The 20,232-nt window shown below is 54.0% G+C and overlaps 1 protein-coding gene across 2 annotated transcripts in view; it reads left to right on the top strand.

Moving 5' to 3' along the window:
- The window catches only part of ADCY5 (adenylate cyclase 5), a 148,357-nt gene that overhangs the window by 97,490 nt on the left and 30,635 nt on the right, over nt 1–20,232 (top strand). For both annotated transcript variants that reach the window (XM_019839852.3, XM_045037029.1), the window contains exons 4-10: nt 7,310–7,421; nt 9,026–9,153; nt 11,147–11,305; nt 12,174–12,315; nt 14,560–14,700; nt 18,833–18,855; nt 19,779–19,923. In XM_019839852.3, the coding sequence (XP_019695411.2) occupies nt 7,310–7,421; nt 9,026–9,153; nt 11,147–11,305; nt 12,174–12,315; nt 14,560–14,700; nt 18,833–18,855; nt 19,779–19,923 (850 nt within the window). The remainder of the gene's footprint in view (nt 1–7,309; nt 7,422–9,025; nt 9,154–11,146; nt 11,306–12,173; nt 12,316–14,559; nt 14,701–18,832; nt 18,856–19,778; nt 19,924–20,232) is intronic.

Below are 20,232 nucleotides of genomic sequence, written 5' to 3'. Positions count from 1 at the left end.
GCATGTTGTAGCATGTGTCAGGCTTTCCATTCTTTTTTGTTTTAATTTTTTAATGTTTATTTTATTTTTGAGAGAAAGAGTGCAAGCAAGGGAGGGGCAGAGAGAGAGGGAAACACACAGTCTGAAGCAGGCTCCAGGCTCTGAGCTGTCAGCACAGAGCCTGACACGGTGCTTGAACCCACAGAACATGAGATCATGACCCAAGCCCAAGTCGGACACTTAACTGACTGAGCCACCAGGCACCCCAGATTCTCCATCCTTTTTAAGGCTAAATGATATTCCATTGCATGTAGGTGCCACATTTCGTTTATCCATTCATTTGTTGATGGACACTTGGGTTGCTTCAACCTTTTGGCTGTTGTGAATGATGGTGCTATGGGTGTGCAAATACCTTCTTGAGTCCCTGATTTCAGTTCTTTTGGGTGTATATCTAGAAGTGAAATTGCTATATCATATGGCATGTAATCCCATTTTTAATTTTTTTTGAGAGAGCGAGCACAAGTTGGGAAGGGCCAGAGGGAAAGGGGTAAGGAGAGGGGGGGAGAGAGAGAATGAGAGAATATGAGAATATGAATCTTAAGCAGGCTCCATGCCCAGCTTGGAACCTGACAAGGGGCTCGATCTCACAGCTGTGAGATCATGACCTGAGCCCAAATGAAGAGCCAGACCCTTAACTCACAGAGCCACCCAGGTGTCCCCTATTTTTAATTTTTTAAATAAGTCCATACTGTTTTCCATAGTGGTTCACCCTCTGACCTTTCCACCAGCAGTGTATAAGGGCTCTAGTCTCTTCACTTCCTCGCGTGGAATTGGGTCTCACGAGACCTAAGTTTGTCCTTGGACACAGAATGGGGATCAGTGGGCAAAGGAGCCAGTGGCCAGCAAGGACTTATTATTTTAGCTCTTTGGACTCAAAATTGGGGGCCCTGGGGTAGGTAGGAAGGGAGATAAGTTAGGCTGAAGAAGCACTAACCTGTTGAATGTGTCAGGCTATGTCTGTGAAATTCTGATTCTTATAAGAAATCAGAGCAAGAAAGATATCAGAGAAGATATCATGAAGATGGAAGGGTTAGAATGAGATCCTAGAAAAATATGATTTGTTTTCAACCTCTTTTATTATATGAGGATGTATGTTCTTTGTAGACAAATTAGGAATGAACAATATAAGAAGACAATAGAAAGCACCACATTCTCATCACTGAGAGGTCACTGACTAATGCTCGATGTTGGTGCAGTCCCCTCTCCCTCATGGGCTTCTCTTTTGAGATACATTTCCCCAGCTCTTGCAAGGCTTTGTGAACACAAAGTCCATTGTCTGGGTGGTGGCTGTAGGATTTGGTGGGCAGAAACAAGATCAAGGGCTCAGGGGATGGAATGGGGTCTGCAGGGGATCCTGAGGCTGGCAACATGGCTTCCAGGGCATAGATCGACCCCAGACCCTCTGGAACCAATCCTGATAGTCAGGCCAGTCTTGGGGCCCTTCCAGGTTCTGAAGGAAGGGGTCCATTTCCGTGAGAGTGGAGAAGGCATGGCTGTCCCCGGGTGGATTGCCCTGCTGGTGGAGTCTGTGCAGATATCCGTTGTGTTCAGCATTCTCTCATTGGCCTTCCCCCTCTGCCTCTCCCAGCCTGTCCCTCAGATAGGGCATGGTCCACATACCCCGCTCTAATTGTTTTTGCACCACCCCTTGGAAAATGCCCAGTCACCTGGCATCCATTCTCAGCCAGGTATTGATATGACCACACAACACTGACCGTGCTGCTCACCTAATGCTTGCGAGTGACCCATCACTCCTCTTCTATCTTACAAGGGGTGTGGACCTGAGAGGCTCCCCAGGTTGTATGGCTTGAAGCAAGTGGGAGGCATGCCGCAGCAAGTGGGACCCCTGGCCTGTGGCTGGGCCTTCTCAGGCTACGCTGCTGGGGCCCATACAGCACTTCTTGCCCTGCTTCCCTAAGACCTTTAGCCCCTGCTGGGCCCAACATCCTGGGATTTGGGCTGAGACCTGGCCATACCCCCTTCCTGCCCCTACCCGATGACCTTTCCTGGGCCCAATTCAACAGACGGTTTGCCTCTAGCATCTCTTGAGCCCCCTCTGCACGCAGGGCCGAAGACTGCAGATCAGAGCAGCAGGTCCTGGGCATGGCCTCCCGCCCAGACCACCGCGAGAACTCGGCATCTAGGCATTCCCACGCGCTCCCTGGAGTGGCTTCTGTTCGGGAGCGGGGTCAGACTCCAACATCTTCATCAGGCCACAGCACCTGTTGGTGCAAGAGGGAGCAACGGTGAGGAAATGTGCTTACCCACAAATACGTGTGGAAAAGCTGAGCGGAGCTGCGACGGAACACTGAAGGACCTATTGTGGTAATTGGGCTGAAGTGCCTGCCTGCTCTTGCCTCTGGAGTAGGAGGCGGGCAACCACGAGTGATGGATGGCAGGCAATTAGGGAGGAGTGCATCGCCAGGGCCGGCCGACCCTGCTTCCGCGTGCCCACCGCCAGGGCCTGATCGCGTTGCCGAGATGAGCTCTCAAGTGGGAGCTGATCAATGAACGAACACCGGACTGCAGGTCTGGGCCTGGCATGGCTGTACAATGGCCCTGAGGATTACCAAGGAGCACATCAGGAAACCTCGGCCAGGAGAAGTCTGCAGTTGGGTCAACCTCAAAAACAGAGGAGCTTCCAGAGTGACAGCCGCTGAGTAGAAGCCTCCCCCAAGGCAGCAGAGGAGGGTGACTTTGCCTTTGACAGGAGGTGGGGGGAACGTGGAGGTGGCAGAATTTCCATAAATGTTCAGAGCTGGGACCTCAGAGACCCTGTCCAAACCTCTGCACAAGTGAGGAGCCTGCTCTGAGCCTCTCCTCTCCAGCAGGCTGGCTCACCACCCACTCGTCAGCCAGCCAGCAGCCTACCTTCTCTGACTCCTCAGTGTCTGTTGAAAGCCCCAGGCGGCGGCGGCAGTGGGGGTGGGGGTGGGGCCACAAAGAGTAGATCCCAGCAGTCTGGAGGGAGGCTCTGGCTTTCTCAGCCACCTGCAGGCCCCTCACACACTGGCGTGGTCGATGTTGTTTCCGACACCTCCTGGCATTAACCAGGAAGCTGCTCATGGCCTCTGCAACCATTCTACCATTTATCCCGTGGATGTCGTTGTGGTGTCTGCTGATGCCAGGCCCTGGGCTCCACAGGCTCCTGTCTCAGGCAACCTGCTTGGGATCCCAAGAGGCCCCATGGGGTCGAAGGAAGAACTGTTGGAATTGCTGGCCTTGCCTCTTGCTTGCTTTCAAACTGTGCATATTCTCTTCCATTCAACAAACCTATATTAGGCACTGTTATGGGTTGAACTGTGTCTCCCTACAAAATATGTTGGAGTCCTAACCCCTGGTCCCTGTGAATGTGGCCTTATTTGGATATAGGGTCCTTGCAGATGAAATCAGATTAGGATGCTAGTGTAGGGTGAGCCCCTAATCCAATATAAGTGGTGTCCTTAAAAGAAGACGAAGACACAGATACACAGGGACAGCGCTGTGTGAGGACAGAGGCAGAGACTGGAGTGACAGAGCTCCTGAGTCCCAGAATACCGAGGGTGGGCAGCCACCACCAGCAAGTAGGAAGAGGCGAGGAAGGGTCCTACCCAGAGTCTCAGAGGGAGGACAGCCCAGGTGACAGCTGGATTTCCGACCTCTAGCCTCCAGAACTGTGAGAGAACACATTTCTGTTGTTTCAAGCCACGCAGCTTGTAGTACTTTGCTATGGCAGGAGACTAATAGAGGCAGCTGCTGCGGGCTGGGCATTGTGCAGGGTGGGGTGAGGGCGGGGGAGGGTGGGGAATAAGGCAGAGTGTGAGGGGGATGTGACCCGTCCTCAGTCAGATGGTTATCCAGTTGTGAATTTTGCTGAACATTTATTCCATGTGCCAGACGTTGTGCTGGTAGCTGAGATGTGGCAGTGAATGGACGAGGCCAAAATCCCTCCCTCAAGGACTTTGCATTCTAGCGAGGACAGAGAGAGACAGGAGCATAATAATAACAAGAACACCCGCAATAATATATTAAATAGTGAAATGTACAGTGGAGAAAAATACAGCAGGGAAGGGAGACAGACATGGGAGGGGTTATAGATTCACATAAGGTGATGAAGGTCTCCTTGAAGTGACATTTAAACTAGTGCAGTGGCTCTCAACCGTGGCTGTATGTTAGAATCACCGGGGAAGCTTAAAATAAAACAAAACGGAACAGAATCCATCAAGAGCAGAGCCCCACCTCAGGCTAATTAAGCCAGAATCTCTGGGGGTGGGGCTCAGGGACCACTCCTGTGAAAGTGCCTGGTGTTTCTAACAGACACCAAGTCTAAGGCCCACTGGTCCAGCAGGATGTGAGCAGCTGTGGAGGACAGTGCTCTAAGGCCCAGCAAGGTCCCCTGTGGAGAAGGAGAACGATGGCAGGCCTGCCCACGGCCAGCCCTGCCGGAGTGTCCCTCCTGAGTAGCTAGGTAAGCTTCGCAGGTGTGGGGGGTCACAGCTACAGAGTGTGCCCCCTCTTGATGGATCCTGTACTCGCCCTCTGAACCCCTGGTCCACACTCCTGATTCTAGGGGCAGCCCATTCTCTCCCTCCACTCCTCTTTTTGGCCCGGTGCTGTGGGTTACCTGACCCTTGTAGTAGTCATCCTGCCTTGCTGGGTTCGGTTCGGGTTCAGGGACGTTTTTCTCTTCCTGCTGTGGAGGTCTCATCCGCCCCCGAGGCCAGGCGTCTGCTCCGTAGCTTTACTCTGCATGGAGCTGCCGCTGGGCCTGGTATCTCCTGGCTTTGCATTTGAAAAACTGACTTGAGCTGAATGCATATGTTTCTTAACTCTGGAGCAACAGGTCTTGATCCCAACCTCAATTGGCTTTGGTGTCTTGAGAGTTAAAGAATTTCCAGAGCAACTATGTGATGGTGCTTTCACATAGACTGAGAGAGCCGGTTCCCTTGTTCTTGAATGGAGTGGGGCAGTTGCCTAAGAGACTGAGAGCTGGAGAAGCAGCAGGTGGGTGGGGAGGGGGCTGCACCTAGTTAGGGCCTGAGATCAGCATCTGGAGCATAGCGGCCTCCCCTCACCTGCTCCTCTTACCCCACATGCAGACACCATGCACTCCCTCTGGGCAGGGTGCTGAGCCCATCTGCCCGTCAGACCCCAGGCATCAAAGCCTGATGGAGACCCCAAATCCTTTGCATCTCCTGAGCCCCTGCCTGCATAGCTGTCCACTCAGAAGCAGTCTGTCTGCTGTCCTTAGTCCTGTGGCCTGATGGAGCAGTGTATCTCCTCTCCGTTCCTCTTCTTTCTCCTCAGCTTTTCTTCTTTCCCCCCATTTGGTTCGTCTCTGCTTCCACCTTACCTCGTGTGAGCTGGCAAGGAGCTGCTAACTGTGCCCCCTCTTGATGGAGTCCTGGACTTGCCTACCCGCAGTGCCCCTCTGCCCCTCTCTGCCCCATATACAATGCCAGACCACTGAATTATGCTTTTATTGGTTTAAGTTGGCTGTGGGGCCAACAGCCTGGCCAGGTTGCCATGGGCAAGTGACTCAATCTCTCTGTGTCTGTTTTCTCACCTGTAAAAGGAAGATACTAACCTCATAGGATGGTCATGATGTTTAAGTGAGTTAATGCACACAAAGTGCTCAGAACAGTGTCCAGCTGTTTTAAAAGGTAGGTTTTATTATTACCCAGGTGTACAAAGGCAAATAGATCAGGAAGCAGCTGCCATTGAAAAGATCGTTTGTTATTCATCGCAAGAGAAGGGAGCACAGCACACACCATGGGGGCCATGTGCAGAAGCGCTGTGGAGGATCAGGAGGCAGGGTGAGAGGGCACTGTGGACGAGAGCGTTTATTGGGGTTTCTGCTGAAAGGAATGGGTGAGGCAGGATAAGCAGGTTTGGGATGGGCTCGTTTGAATAATTTCATCAGGCTGTGGAGTAGAGGGACTATCTCAGGTCCAGTACTTGTTCCTGGGGTGATTAGGGCAGGGGAGTAGTGGCCCGGGTGTGAGAGCCTGGTTGGGGTGCCGGGCTCTGACCCCAGCGTGAGTTTTGACTTATCTCCAAGAAAGGCTAGCCTGGGAGAGACAGGCTCCCCAGGGTCAGTAAGGCCCCAGAGATCAAGCATCAGGATAGAAAGACAAGCTTAATTTACCAACACACATTTTCCAAATAAAGTGACAAAATCTGTTTAGTTCTACGCTCTTCATTTGAAAAAGGAAGAGTCAGGTGCCTCAGAGCCTCGCGGTGCGGTGGGGAGAACGCGGGCCTGGGCGAAGGAGCCCACCGCACTGCTGTCTGCAGCTTCTTCCCGGAGGCGCAGCCTCCTCATTTGTGAGAAGACACCAAGCCTTGGCTTTGGGGCTGCCTGGAGGACTTGGTGAGAAGACAGTTTGGAAACTCCCAGCCGTGAGCCGGGCCACCAGGAGCATCTCAGTACCTGAGAGTGATTACATTTTTGTGTCCATCCGGGGGGAAAGAAAACAACTCTCGGGGCTCTTACACATTCCAGCCCTGAGGACTCACCTCTGGCAGTGTGCTGTGGGAGAAAAGGAAGATGTTTTCAGTCTCCTGAACAAAAGCCAGAGAAACGGATAGAAGATCCACAATGCACACTGCGGGGAACGGCTGGTACATTTGACTACGTGCCTGGGGATGAGGCTGAAGTTGCTGGCAGGGATGATTTGGAGGCTTCCAGAGAAGCTTGCTGGCTGTGTCTTTCTCTCTGTCTCTCTCCCCTAGGCCGCTTTAGTCTGTCCCTTCTAGAGGACTCCCTTGGGATGGAGGGCTTGGGGTCTAAAACCCTATCTGTAGGGTGGAGAGGTGAGACCTTAATATGGCTGCCCTTTAGGCCTGAAACACTTTCCAAGCAGATGAATCAAAGGCCCCAGTTACCTTGAGGGGTTTGCTCAGGAGTTAAACAGGGCAGGCCCAAGAGGTGACAGAACTGGGGGAGGGGGGCAGGCCCCTGACTTTGGTAACTCAGGCAGATGCATACTCCCAGACTTCATATGCCTCTGTCCCATCTTTCCTCCTGGGTGGGAGTGAGGGCACAATTAGAGCACAGGAAGCAGTACTCTAGCATATCTCCCGGCCAGCATGGAGAGGCCAGCATCCTCAACTCTCTGGTGCCAGGGCTCGTGATCTGCACCCCAGCAGCCATTTGGAGCCCCCCGCCTGCCCCTGCCTGCACCTGGACTCTTTCTGGCCAACAGCTCTCCTAAGGCAGAGGGTGGCCCTGGCTGTGTCCCCCTGAACTCCCTCTCTCATGGGGGTCTTCCTCCACCTGTCTCCCCAGCATCCTGTTTGCTGACATCGAGGGCTTCACCAGCCTGGCGTCCCAGTGCACTGCCCAGGAGCTAGTCATGACCCTCAACGAGCTCTTCGCCCGCTTCGACAAGCTGGCTGCGGTGAGTCTCCTGCCTGCTGTCCTCAGCACCCAAGGGCCTGTGCTGGAGCCAGAGGGTGGCTCCATCTGGGCTGCCTGAGGGAGAGTGCTGTGGCCAAGGACTCACTGAACCCCAGGGACAGGCACTGTGCCAGCGTGTGCCCTGCTGGGCAGAGTCCACTGTTGAGAACTGGGGAGGGGCAGAGGGGTTGCACGGGCTGTGGCTGCGTATCCTCACACCTTACTTTTACACTGTCACTGGTCACGGTGGGGGCAAGTGGGCGAGCCCTCCATCTGAGGAGGGGGGTGTGGCAAGGCCCGCAGGTAACACTGCCCAGGCCCCTGAGGAATTTCTGTTTGGTCGGCAAATTAGGTGCCATAGAGCCATTTTCTTGATGAGGTTGGCCAGTGATAAGAGAATGAGTCTGAGTCGCAACTGGCCTGCAGACAGCTACGTGCCACCCCCTAGAGGCTTCCGGAAAGAAGATGCTGCACTGTTTGGCAAATTGGAAGTAGCACCCCGGGGCCTGGAGTGGTAAACTGTGCGTTCGTTCGTTAGGCCCTTACTGACACTGTCATCCTTTCCCAGCTTTCGTGTCTTTGAGTGATGCTCTGGACCTTTGTAGAGTCCTTGCATGTCAGGGGCTGCTTGCTGCGGTATCACCGACGTGGACACGTTCCCTTTTGCCCTCTCAGGACACCAGACCAGATCATTGATGAGAGGCCAGTGCTGGTCAGAGGCGGCAGCAGGGCCGCCAAGGGCATTAGATGGCGGGTCTCACACCTCACTGGTTGTTTCTATCACTGAACGTGGGTGGGGCGAGTGGGTGTATGCTGGGCCCTTGGGTTTTGGGGGGGCCTTAAATGAGAGTCCAGGCCACACGGACTGGTGTGTCCTAGCATCCCGCTTCATGGAGTAACTTCTAGGGGCCAGATTTGGAGAATTGGTGACTAACGACATCCCATCCCAACCCTAGTCATGGGTCACCCTGACTGTCGGGTGACCCTGCCAGTTCCTCTGTTCAGGAGCAGCAGTGGGCGGGTGCTTCAGCTCTGTGGGTATCTTAGCGCTCACGTGCTTGCTGGTTTAGCAGCATTCTTTTTGGTATAAGTCTCAGGCTGAGGGTCAGATGAGCTTTGGTTAAGCCTCATTTCTGCTTCAGTCTTTTTGTAAAAGAAGGAGAATCAGCAAACTGTCTGTAGAACCTTAGGCCAAGAGTCAGAGCGTTCTCTGGGGCCTGGCAGTAGAACCAGGGGCTGGCTGTCCACTTGGGACCTTCCTCACTCTGATGAGTCTGCCCTATTTGCTCCCTCATCAGACCAACTGCATTCTTCTTGGGTCTCAGCAGTGACCATAAAAGTGAGTTCCTGAGCCTGGGGAGGCTGGAATGCCTCTGTGAGGGCTGCTCAGCCTGTCCTCCACCGCTCCCCCCCCCCCCCCCCCCGCCAGTCCCGATAAGCCTGTCCTGGGGCCGGGGCCATGCATCTGCCGGCACTGGGTCTGTGCTCACTGCCCTAAAAGGCAAGTTATTCCAGGCATGGGGTGAATCTGTTTGCTTCCCGTTTCTTTCCCTCCCACTTCTCTTTCCTACTATTTTTAATTTTTAAAATTAATTTGCTTTCCAGGAGAATCACTGTTTACGTATTAAGATCCTGGGGGATTGTTATTACTGTGTCTCTGGGCTGCCTGAAGCGAGGGCTGACCACGCTCACTGCTGCGTGGAGATGGGCATGGACATGATTGAGGCCATCTCGTAAGTGCCAGTCTGCGGGGGGACTGTCCATCTGTGGGGGTGCTGTCCCACAGCCCGAGTAACTGACCAGCTGGCCTCCAGGTGGAACTAATGGAGGCAGGGAAACTGGGGCAAAGCTGTCTCCCAAGGCCCCGTGGCCATGCTGGAGGGCTGATTTGCACCTCTAGACTTTGAGCCTTCTCCTGGGCAACTTCTATCCACAGCAGCCTAGGAAGCTTTTCCCAGGGGAACATGTCCTCTAGGAGGGGAGGGGTTTGCAGACTCCAGGGTAGCAGGAGATGTGGCCTCACCTCTGCAAGAGAGGAGAACCAGGTGGCCATCGTGCTGGTCCTATGCATTGCACCCTAGTCTCTTAGGTCCCACGACTACCCAGCCAGGGGCAGAGCCCATTGGTCCCATTTCTTTCCAGATGAGTAAGGTTGGACTCACAGGGATTAAACAGCTCCCCAGGGTAACACAACAGGGCAAGTGGATGCAAACAGGTGTCCCGTCCTTCCTGGGAGCAATAGCAAAAATCATCTTTGGCCAATTCTTGGTCACTGCTGGCCAGAGAAGGGGGTCCAGTCATGAAAAGGTATGGGTAATCCAAGCTTAGGCTCAGGAATTTCGAGGTTCAGAAGTAGCCAGCGAGGGGCAAAGGAAAAGCCACAGTGGGCAAGGTCAGAAGTCAGAGTAGCTGTCCAGGAAGGTGGCGGGGTCCATTCGGTTTGGTGGAGCTCCTTTCTGCAGTGTTTACTGACTGCCCCTGCATGCTTGGGCTAGCCAGTGCTTCCCTCCCTTGCCTGGAAGCACAGAGTCTGTTGAGGGAGAGGCTGGGACTCCCGCCACTGTGATACGAGGCATGCCGAGCAGACGCCACCAGGTGGGAGAGGCAAATCGAGATGGGAGAGTCCAGGAAGGGTCAGTTGTTTCCATTGGGAAGACCAAGAGAGGCTTCAGGTAGGAAGTGGCCCCAGAGTTAAGACAGAAAGGTGGAATGAGACGTTATCAACCTAAGCAAAGGGCCGGAGGCACTGTGGATGGAAGGCGCAGCCACAGCTGAGGTATCCCAAGACAAGAGCAATGATGAATGATATCAGTCTTTCCTGTGTCAGGCGTCAGCCTCTTGCCGGTGAGGTGGTGAGGAGGGCAAGTGTCCACATGATGGTCCTGCCCTCTAGGACAGGTCAGACTGCTGGTCCCACAGCTGGCTGAGTAGATCTATCCCAGGGTATCAGAGAGTATCCAGGTCTCTAAAGAGTACACACCGTGTACCCCCTCCCCCCCGCCGCAAACACCTGTACCCTCTTCTGCAGACCCTGCGCCTCAGACATATACCCAGAGCAATATAGCTTCCATCACACTCTCCATCCTGCAGAGGGCCCACCCATCTACTAGAGGCCCCCGTGCCCCAGGGTGTGGTGCATGTGCCACCGCGGTGGGGACTGGTGCTGTCTTCCAGCACATGGAACATCCCTGGTCCCCTGCACCTGCTCAGGCTCCCCTTCTGTCCTGAGCAGGACATGTGTCCTCTCTTGAAATAGTTAACCACCTTTCTCCATTATCCTGCTAACGTCCAAGAAGCAGCAGCAATGTGGACAGATCCGAGTATTCTATGAATGGGGTTTGAAGCGGCTATAACTTCCCTGTCTCGGTCGGGCACTAATATGCGGAACACAGCTGAATTGACTTGAGGGTAGCAAAGAGAACCTTAGTTACCTGAGTGGGGAAGCAGCGAGTCCTGGGTTGTAGTGTGAGGTGCTGTGCCCCCTTGTGGCCATGCTGGGAAGCAACGCCTCACTTCTTACAGCACCTGAGCACCAGGGCCCAGCTGGTGCCGTGCCCGTCGGGTGGAACAGTCTCAGACTCTGAATTTGGGCTGGACCAGAGAGAAATGACTCTTTGACCCCTGCACCTTCTGTCACACCCCCGACCCCGTGCCTTCCAGCCCCGCCCCCACTCTGTGTGCCTGGCCCCCGACCCTCTCCCAGCCTTACCCCTGCTCCATCCCCAGGTTGGTCCGGGAGGTGACTGGGGTGAACGTGAACATGCGCGTGGGAATTCACAGTGGGCGAGTACACTGCGGTGTCCTTGGTCTCAGGAAGTGGCAGTTCGACGTCTGGTCTAATGACGTCACGCTGGCCAACCACATGGAAGCTGGAGGCAAGGCAGGGTGAGTGAGGGCCCAGACTTCGCTTCCCACCCAACCCCACTCAGGGTGACTGTCCCGAGGCATGGGGCAGGGGGTGGGCAGGATGGGGTTGGCAGAATTTTAGTAGAAGGTCCTCTCCTTAACAAATTACTTGCACCACACCATGGCAAGTTGTAGGGAGCAGCCTCTCAACCTTTGCCCGGGCTTTACCCAGAAGATATTTGCACAAAATAGGGCAACTTGTTGTGTGATGTGATAGATGGGGTAGAGTTCTGGAGGAGGGAGGAACTGTGGGTAATTTTCAGGGGTGACCAGGATGGAAAGGATGTGAGCTGGCCAGGGTGACTGGGCGGGATTCGGACAGGTGAGGAAGGTGGGAGTGGAGAGAGGGCCAGGCTGAGAGACTACAGTGAGGACAGGCACAGGTATAGGAAACACGGTATTTCCAAGGAATGGAAGTAGAGCACATGACCGCTTAGGGACCAGTGGGAAAAACAGTGCCTGTGTTAAAAGAACATTCGTGCCAGGCTGGGGGATCTGGACTCAGTCGTGTACTCAGCCAGAGCCACTGCTGGCTCCTGAGCGGGTTTGTGAGATTTGTGAGACTGAGACTGTGTCCTCCTGACAGGCCAATGATGTATTCTGTGATGAGGATGACATAACGTAGATGTGATGTGGTGTGGTCAGGTGAGAAGGGGTCTACCTTGAACAGTGGAGAGACGCAGTGTGTTGAGGCTGGGATCTAAGTTGGGCTTAGCATCTGAGCCAGGGTTCAGGCCCTGGGGTTTGAACTGTGGCCAAGTCGGTTGCAGTGTGGTTCTGTATGGGGACTGGAGTTCTGAAGTCATGTTTTCTGCCCTGCTCTCCCTGCATCCCTCCCTACCTGCAGGCGCATCCACATCACCAAGGCCACGCTCAACTACCTGAATGGTGACTACGAGGTGGAGCCAGGCTGTGGGGGCGAGCGCAACGCCTACCTCAAGGAGCACAGCATTGAGACCTTCCTCATCCTGCGCTGCACCCAGAAGCGGGTCGGGCCAAGGGCTGAGGGGCTGGGTGGACCGGGTGGGCCAGGTGGGCGGGGGAGGGCTCCAGGGGTTGCTCGGCCTTCTTTGTCTGGGGAGGAATGTTTCTTGGCAGCCGCTTCCTTGTCTTCTCACCCTTCCCTTGAGTCAAGTCGTGAATTCCTCACACGGTCGTGGTTCCTGCATCTCGGGAAGGACATGAGAGTTAGAAAGGCCTTGTGACGGCTGACAGCAAAGAGGGAATGTTTTCATTTTGCTTCTGTTGCAAAAATGCAACAGGCCTCAAATCAGTTAGCAACATAGCAGTAGGCCAGGGCATGGAAATAAAACAACTAGGAGGTCTGTCCGCCATCTACTGTATCTCCAGCCATTGGTTTCATCTCTGCCTTGCTCCTTGTCTGTTGCGTGAACTAGGTGGATTCGTTCCTTCCCTATCTCTTCGTCTCAATAGGTCTCTGTCCCTGCAGACCTTTATTTCTCGAGAGGACCTCTGTTCTTTCCCTCTTTCACCTTATAGTCCCCTTCTTCCCCCTCGCTTTGTCCCATCCCACACTTGCCCAAATATAAAACTGAATTATTAGCAGACTTTGGCATTCTATTTTTAATAGTGTCATGTTCCGTGTTCTTAATTTTTAAAGTGAATGAAGGGAACATTTTCTATTTCTCCCTAGATTAAAATGCCTTTTACTGATGAATCTTTCCATTGAACTGACCTGTTGGTCAGAACCTTTTGACAGAGAAATCTTCCCTCTTCCTTTCTTAAGAAGTTAGTCTAGGGGTGCCTGGGTGGCTCAGTCGTTTAAGCGTCTGACTCTTGGTTTTGGCTCAGGTCATGATCTCATGGCTCATGAGTTCAAGCCCTGTGTTGGGCTCTGTGCGGACAGCTCAGAGCCTGAAGCCTGCTTCAGAGTCTGTGTCTCCCTCTCTCTCTGCCCCTTCTCTGCTCATGCTCTGTCTGTCTGTCTCTCTCTCTCTCTCTCTCTCTCTCAAAAATAAATAAACATTAAAAAAATTAAAAAAAAAAGACATTAGACTAAAGATAAAATTAAGCTGGGAGAAAAGTTCAGAGAAAGTGTTGAGTGACAGCAGAGGTTGATTTTTAAAGGGATACAGGGCTCCTTGGGACAGGTGTCCACCCTGACAGGGACATCACACAGGCACCTCATCCACCGCAGCAGTGCAGCCCCAGAGACAGGTCCTGGCTGTGGGGCCCCTTCCAGGGAGCTGTGCCAGGCCCCCCACAGACCATGAAGAGGGATGGGAGGATTTATACGTTCTGGGGAGAGCACCTGGTGGCCTATTTGTCACATTTTTGAACATTTGCTTGCTGTTTGACTATAGTTCAAGTGAACTGACCTCCTCCCAGGTCTTCCTCCCACCCCCTCCCCTCTGCTAGGTTGATGAGGTCTTCAGCCCCACCTTCCTGCCCCACCCAGGCTGAGAGCTGTTACCTTCTACCCTGGGTTCTATGGGGTGTGTTCTTCCAGCTTCTTGACAAGTGGTCCAGAAAGGATGAAATGGAGACAGAGAGTGACACCCCGTATCCAGAGCAATGTCAGCTGAAGCAGGCTGTGTCCCCTCCCCTCTGTGTCCCTGATCTTATGGGCTCCCTTCCCAGGCTCAGAGAGGGATTGAGGGGAAGGTTCCCTCAGGTCTCCCCAAGGCCTCTCCAGCCCTCCACCTGGAGCCCATTGGATGAATGGACAGACAGAGATGATGGTTGGCACGTGGGGAGCCAGCTGAGGCCCCGCTTGTGTATTTGTACAATGTCTATCGGCCTTTGCATCTCAAGCTCTAGTGACCCAAACCTCTCCGAGCTGCCTTCTGGGCAGCAGGGCCTGTCTTACTGCACCCTCTGGCAGAACATGGTTGTTTGGGATAAGTTGAGTGGATTGGAATCCTAGGTTTCTTCTCTCTTCTTCACCTTGAGCACCTCAGACCCAAGCTCTGCCCACCCCTGACAATTCTATGCCAATGACAATTGGGAAAGCCTCTTTGCTTTCTCATAAGACCAACCTCCCACCTAAGCCAGCTAGGGCTATGTTGGGGAATTTGGAGGGATTTAAGATGCTTTCTCCAGTGAGCTCTAGGATCCAGGCAGATGTCTAGGCTCCAGGATGTGCACAGAAGAGAGGGGCACCTGCCTCAGCCCCTACCTGGCCAGGCACCTGGGAGCCATGAGAAACTGCCCACTTGGGCTCACCTGGTAGGCTCTGCCCACAGACTGATGCATGTGTTTGGCACTCCCAGAAAGAAGAAAAGGCCATGATCGCCAAGATGAATCGTCAGAGAACCAACTCCATTGGGCACAACCCGCCTCACTGGGGGGCTGAGCGTCCCTTCTACAACCACCTAGGGGGCAACCAGGTGTCCAAGGAGATGAAGCGGATGGTGAGTAGCAGGGGGAACAGCGGGTGGGCAGTACTCTCCAGGGCTAGGGCCTTCCTTGAGTGTGAGGACAGGGTCAGGCCCCTTGTGTTGCCTGATGGCACCTGGAGAGCCACAGAATCCACTTTGGACTAGGAGCCAGAGTGCCTGATTTCTGGCCCTGGGCTCTCTCCATGAGTCCCACAGGCTGGAAGCAGCCCCTGAGTCCAGCCAGAGCCTCCAGTGGTCCGTTGGCACTATCTGGTGGGCACCAGCTTATCAGGTGCCCTTCCTGGGCAGCTGAAACACATCCTTTGGCTCAGTTGCTCAGAGACCATCTCAGCACTTTTTGGTGAAGTGCCAGGTGATGGTCCCCTCTGCCCTCTGTGCTGAGAAGTGCCCCTGCTCACTGCAGGGCACTCTGCAGGGTGAGCAGAGGCCATGGAAGGGGTGGGGGACACGGGACCCCAACTGCCTTGGAGGACAGACACCCCCCCACCCCCCACTGTCCCTAAACACACACCAAGAACAGGCTAATTCAGGATGTGCTGCCTGGGTTCTGTCAGTGATGACAAAGAATTCAGAGGGTGAGAGGAAGAGGGAGAGGGGTGACAGAAGTCAGGGTCTGGCAGCAGTGTTTTCCTTTGTTTTTATCAAAGAGTTTGGCATCCATGTCCGAACAAACTCCTTGGCTCACAAGCAGCCTGGTTCCCATGGGAGTCGCCCACCGTGAGAGAGAGAGAGAGAGAGAGAGAGAGAGAGAGAGAGACAGACAGACAGACAGACAGACAGCGCGCACACGCACGCGCCAGGGTAGAAGAATGAGGTGGGGCGCGCCAGCACTAGGATCCCCAATTTGGGGTCTGTAGGTTGGAGCAGGTTTTAGCTACAGCAGCAGGGACTAGAGATAAACTCCATGAAAATCCAGCTGAGTCAGCTGACTGAGCCAGGGACAGGCTGGGGACCCAGCCACTCTGCTGCTTGCTAACTGGCAAATAGCAGATGACAGAGGTTCAAGGAAAATGTGTAAGATCAAAAAATGAATTGAGTCAAGACCTCTATTTTAGTTTTTGACAGTCAAGAAGCAACTTGCAGGACATGAAGGTTATGAGGGAACAGAGTGGGAGGGACCCAGCCTTCCCTCAGGGCTTTGAACCTGGACTTCACAGGTCTGGCCAGTGCCGCCCAGGCCACTAGCCACATTCCCTCTCCCTGGGGGGCCCTCCTCAAGGCAAAGAGCAGTCGGTGGACCTCTTTGTTCTCACCCTAGCCCTTTAATAATCTGCTGTGGATTCTGTATCCACGTGACTGGGTCCAGAGGGGGTGAGCATAGTGTGGGGCCACTGAGAGCTGGGTGCAAAGAGGGAGGCTCTCATCCAGGTGGGAGGGAAGAGGAGCAGAAAGACAGGAGGGAGAGGACAGAGCTGAGCAGGAGACTAGGCGGGGAGAGGAGAGGAAGAAGAGCCACAAGCAGGCAGGAAAGGTGCCTGGTGGGCTTTCTCTGTTTAAAATTGTTGGAAAGCTTTTTTCTTTGGAGATACTTGGTGTAGGCAGAGTCTTCAGTTATTTCAGAGTCCCAAAGGAGACAGTTTGGAGCATAAGCACCGGTTTAGCAGATGCATTAATCATTGTTAGGACCAGGAGCCTTGGAACCATCAGCGGAAGGGCTGTAACTGGGGAAAGGGCCGTCTCGAGGGAGACTGGCTGCCAGGCTCCTCCGTGGCATCAGCTGCCTCGCCAGCACAGAGGGATGGGAAGGTGTGTGGAAGAACAGGGTTGGGGACGCCTCTGCAGCAGCCTTTGGGAGAAGAGACTCCCATCCCTCATCCTGGCCGGGCAGAGTCGCCAGAGGCCGGCGTCAAAGGACCAGTTCCAGCCCCCAGCCCGCCCAGTCTGAGTGTCTAGGCTGTTGAGGGGGTAGTTCTGCCAGCCGCCAGGCACACCACTGACTTCTGGTGTTAAACTTGCCTGAAATCTTTGGTAAAGATGCTCAAAAGGAGAGATGCTACCCTGACTTCCACCGATGGTGGGGTGGAGGATTAGGTTAAGCGGTGTCTGAGAACACTAAGAAAGGTACTGACCTGTAGGCAGCACTCTTATTTCTTTAAATCGTGTTTCGGCTTTTACTCAGCTTTTAAAACGTAGTGACGAGCTGCTCTGGTGTGTGCTTAGGCACAAGTGTCGTGAAGTCCCTGAGGGTACTTACTAATAAGAAGGTTGACAGGAAGGGCATGCAGGGGCATCTGCTCATCTAACCAGGGAAGCTCTGCGTTCTGTGGGGGCAGCGGGCTGAGCCCGAGTGCCCAGAGGAGACGAGCAGCTTGCCAAGCGGGCGTACGAACCTCCGTGTGGATGAGCCGAGGGGCCGTGGCCTCTGTTCCTGCTTTTAGGGCCAAGGGACCGGAATTGGGAACCACACAGGACCCCCTGAGCTGAGCTGGGTGCTGTGGCAGAACCCATGTGAGGGTCCTCCTAGCCAGGCTGAGGACCGTTGTTCTAGAAGTAGTAAGCAGATCGTGAGACTTGAACCCATCTGCGGGACTGTGTTCTTAACAACCATTTGCCAAGGTTCTTTTGCCGACACCCTAACCCAGTGCTGAGCTCTCTACACTAACATGGCATCCACCAGACCCAGTCCCCAGCCAACCCCAGTAAATGACCAAAGGAGCATAGGGGAAGGTCAGAAATAGGTTTGTTAAAAACGTGTCGGGTAGATTTCTGAGCTGCAGAGACCTGCATAAGCATAGTACAGCCTGGTTGTCCTCAGTCCCGGAGTAAAATCCTTGCTGGCCCCCGTGGTGGAATTCAGTGCCAGCGCCTCACCATATTCTGCGGAGAGCTGGCCTGTCCGGCCCTGTGCTGCCCACTCAAGCTCGTGCTCTAAGGGATCGCGGGGGGCACCCAGCTTGGGCCTGCTCCCCAGGCGGAGCACCCACTTGACTAACACCAACTCCTCCAGCCTGGGGCTGGGATGGTGAAGTGGGCCGGGTCTTACAGCCTGGACAGAGGGCCCGATGGTTCTCAGAGGACAAGAAGGGTCTGGCATCCTCGGAGGAGCTCGGGGTCCACAGTTGGGCACTTGGATGTGCCATTAGAGGCTGCCGAGGCCCCTGGGGCCCTCCACTGGGGGGGGGGTAGAACAGAGAACATGGGGTGTGGTGTGGACCCCACATCTGTTTTAGTTCCTGGCAACTCTGGCTCATGAATGCTTTTTGCATTTTCAAACTGTCTGCAGTGTGCATAAAGAGAGGTGTGTTCATTTGGCCTTGGGTTCACCTGGCGCTTACTGACCTCCATGTTTGCCCAGCAGTGTGCCCCACGCTGGGCCCCAAAAGACCACAGGTCACACTCGGTCCTTGCCCTGGCAACTGGAGCCTTACCTGACACAGTCCTGGGGCTGCTTGCTACCTCCTCCACTACCTCCTGGATTCCACCCCTTTGCCACTTTAGGGAACCCACCCTTCATTCTGCCACAGCTGGTCACACCCCGAGACACATCTGTCCCTTTGTGGACTCTGTAGATAAATAGGGATTTGAGTTTGGAGACCGGTAAGGGACCTTCACACTCACCCCTGCCCTGTGTATGTGAGCGGCAGTCAAACCCATGGAACGCAGGTTTCTCACCCCAACCAATCCTGGCTTTGTAAGAACACGCTAGTTCTCATACGCTAGGAAAGCTGTTACAGGTAACTGGAGCTTAACTTTAAGCTCAAAACATGTGAATTCCCAGATTTTGTGTGCTCAGTGAGGCTGAGGTGGGGGGCAGTGGTCACTTAATGGTTTCTCTTATTCCATCTGAGTAAGTGGTAGAATTGAGAGGGACCCACCAAGCCCAGGCTCTGGGGCAAGGGGAGTTGGGGAATTGGATGTGGGGACAGGAAGAGCTTAGACACGTGAGTTTTGCCAGTGGGCGACGTGAAATCACAGTGTGCCCCCAGCACGTAGCAGAGCGTATCCCATAGGAAGAACCTGGCTGTATTCACTGAGGGAAGGAAGGACAAACTCCTGGGTGGCAGTCCTCTCTCTGTGCAGACTCCTCGGTGAGCCGTAGAGAGTAAATGAGCTGCAGCCTTCCCGTAGTCCCTCTGGAAGCCTCAGTTCTCCGTCCTCTCTGTTCTCATACTTCTTTCCTTCTCTCTCTGTCCCTCTTTTTTAGGGCTTTGAAGACCCCAAGGACAAGTGAGTAACATGCCCTTCTTTATTCCTGCTCTCTTGGCCTGGGGGATAGGCCCACATTCGTCTTATAGCTCAGTTTCCCCGCATTGCTTGGGGAGTGAGGCCACACAGCCTTGGCTGAGAATGACCAGAGCGCTGCAGCTGACAGATGGGCAGCCCAGGAGCCCAGGGCCGAGAGGCTGGGCTCGGCACCGCCCGTTTGTAATCTTCCCACAAACACATGCGTGGACATATGTGTGCACTCACAACTGCATACGTGCATGCTCTTCCCATGCCTGTGTGCACGCACACACACGCGCCTGCTGCTCTCAGCAAAATGCAGACCTTGCACGTTGGTCACCAGGTCTGGCCACATCCTGGTGCCTTGAGGGAATGTGCTCCTCTTTCTCTTCCATTTCCTGGTTCTTGGGGGCTGTTAGAAACCCCACTCAAGGACTAGGCATCACCTTGAGTGATGGGCTTTTAGTTTGGCACCCTGATCATGACACCTGCTTCCCAGAGGGTGCCCTGGGCCAGGTTAGAGCAGCGGGGTAGCTCACAGCCCCTGGGGCAGCAGTCTTGCCTCCGGATCTTGGCCTTTATTTCAGGATGATGGTACCGCTGGAGAGTGAAGAGTAGAGACTGTTAGCTGTGGGGAAAAACAATGAAAACTTTGATGATAAGTCATATTATACTATAATAATATGTGAGTAGAGTCAGAAAAGCCTTACTGTCAGCGAGGCCCTTCAGCCAGGTCAGACACTGGCAGCTTTCTGTGCATGTGTGCAGTTAAGAAGCGGGGGACTTGGGTTCCGGATCGCAGTCCCAGCTTCCCCAGCCCTTATTAGGGCCTTTCTAATGGGCCTGGGTGCATGGGCCCAAGTGGGCCCTCTTGCGGCGCCCCCTGGTGGTCAGCCTGCAGTGTGTCTGCATGTCTTGCTCCCTAGGAACGCCCAGGAAAGTGCAAACCCCGAGGATGAAGTGGACGAATTTCTGGGCCGTGCCATTGACGCCAGGAGCATCGACAGGCTGCGGTCTGAGCATGTCCGCAAGTTCCTCTTGACCTTCAGGGAGCCTGACTTAGAGAAGAAGGTACAGCATCCTGGGTGGGAACGAGGCCCTGGGCAGAACCAGAACCAGGGGGAGGGGACAGGACAATAGAAGGCTCCCTTCTGCTCTCCATCACCATGGAAAGAGCCCTTTGTCTCCGTTCTCTCTGCTCCAATGCCATGCTACCCAGTAGATGGAGATTTTAGGGGGACTTTCATGGTCAGAAGAGAGAAGTCTTCACTTCCTCATGTCTCCATTTCCTTCTCTGGAAAATGGGGATATTTAACATACCTTCTTCATAGGGTCATAGTGAGTATTAAATAAATCCATATATAGAAAGCACATAAGATA

This window comes from Felis catus, chromosome C2 (assembly GCF_018350175.1).
Source record: "Felis catus isolate Fca126 chromosome C2, F.catus_Fca126_mat1.0, whole genome shotgun sequence".
NCBI lineage: Eukaryota > Metazoa > Chordata > Mammalia > Carnivora > Felidae > Felis > Felis catus.
The sequence above is the reverse complement of the archived record's forward strand: the minus strand, read 5'-3'. Positions and strand labels throughout refer to the sequence as shown.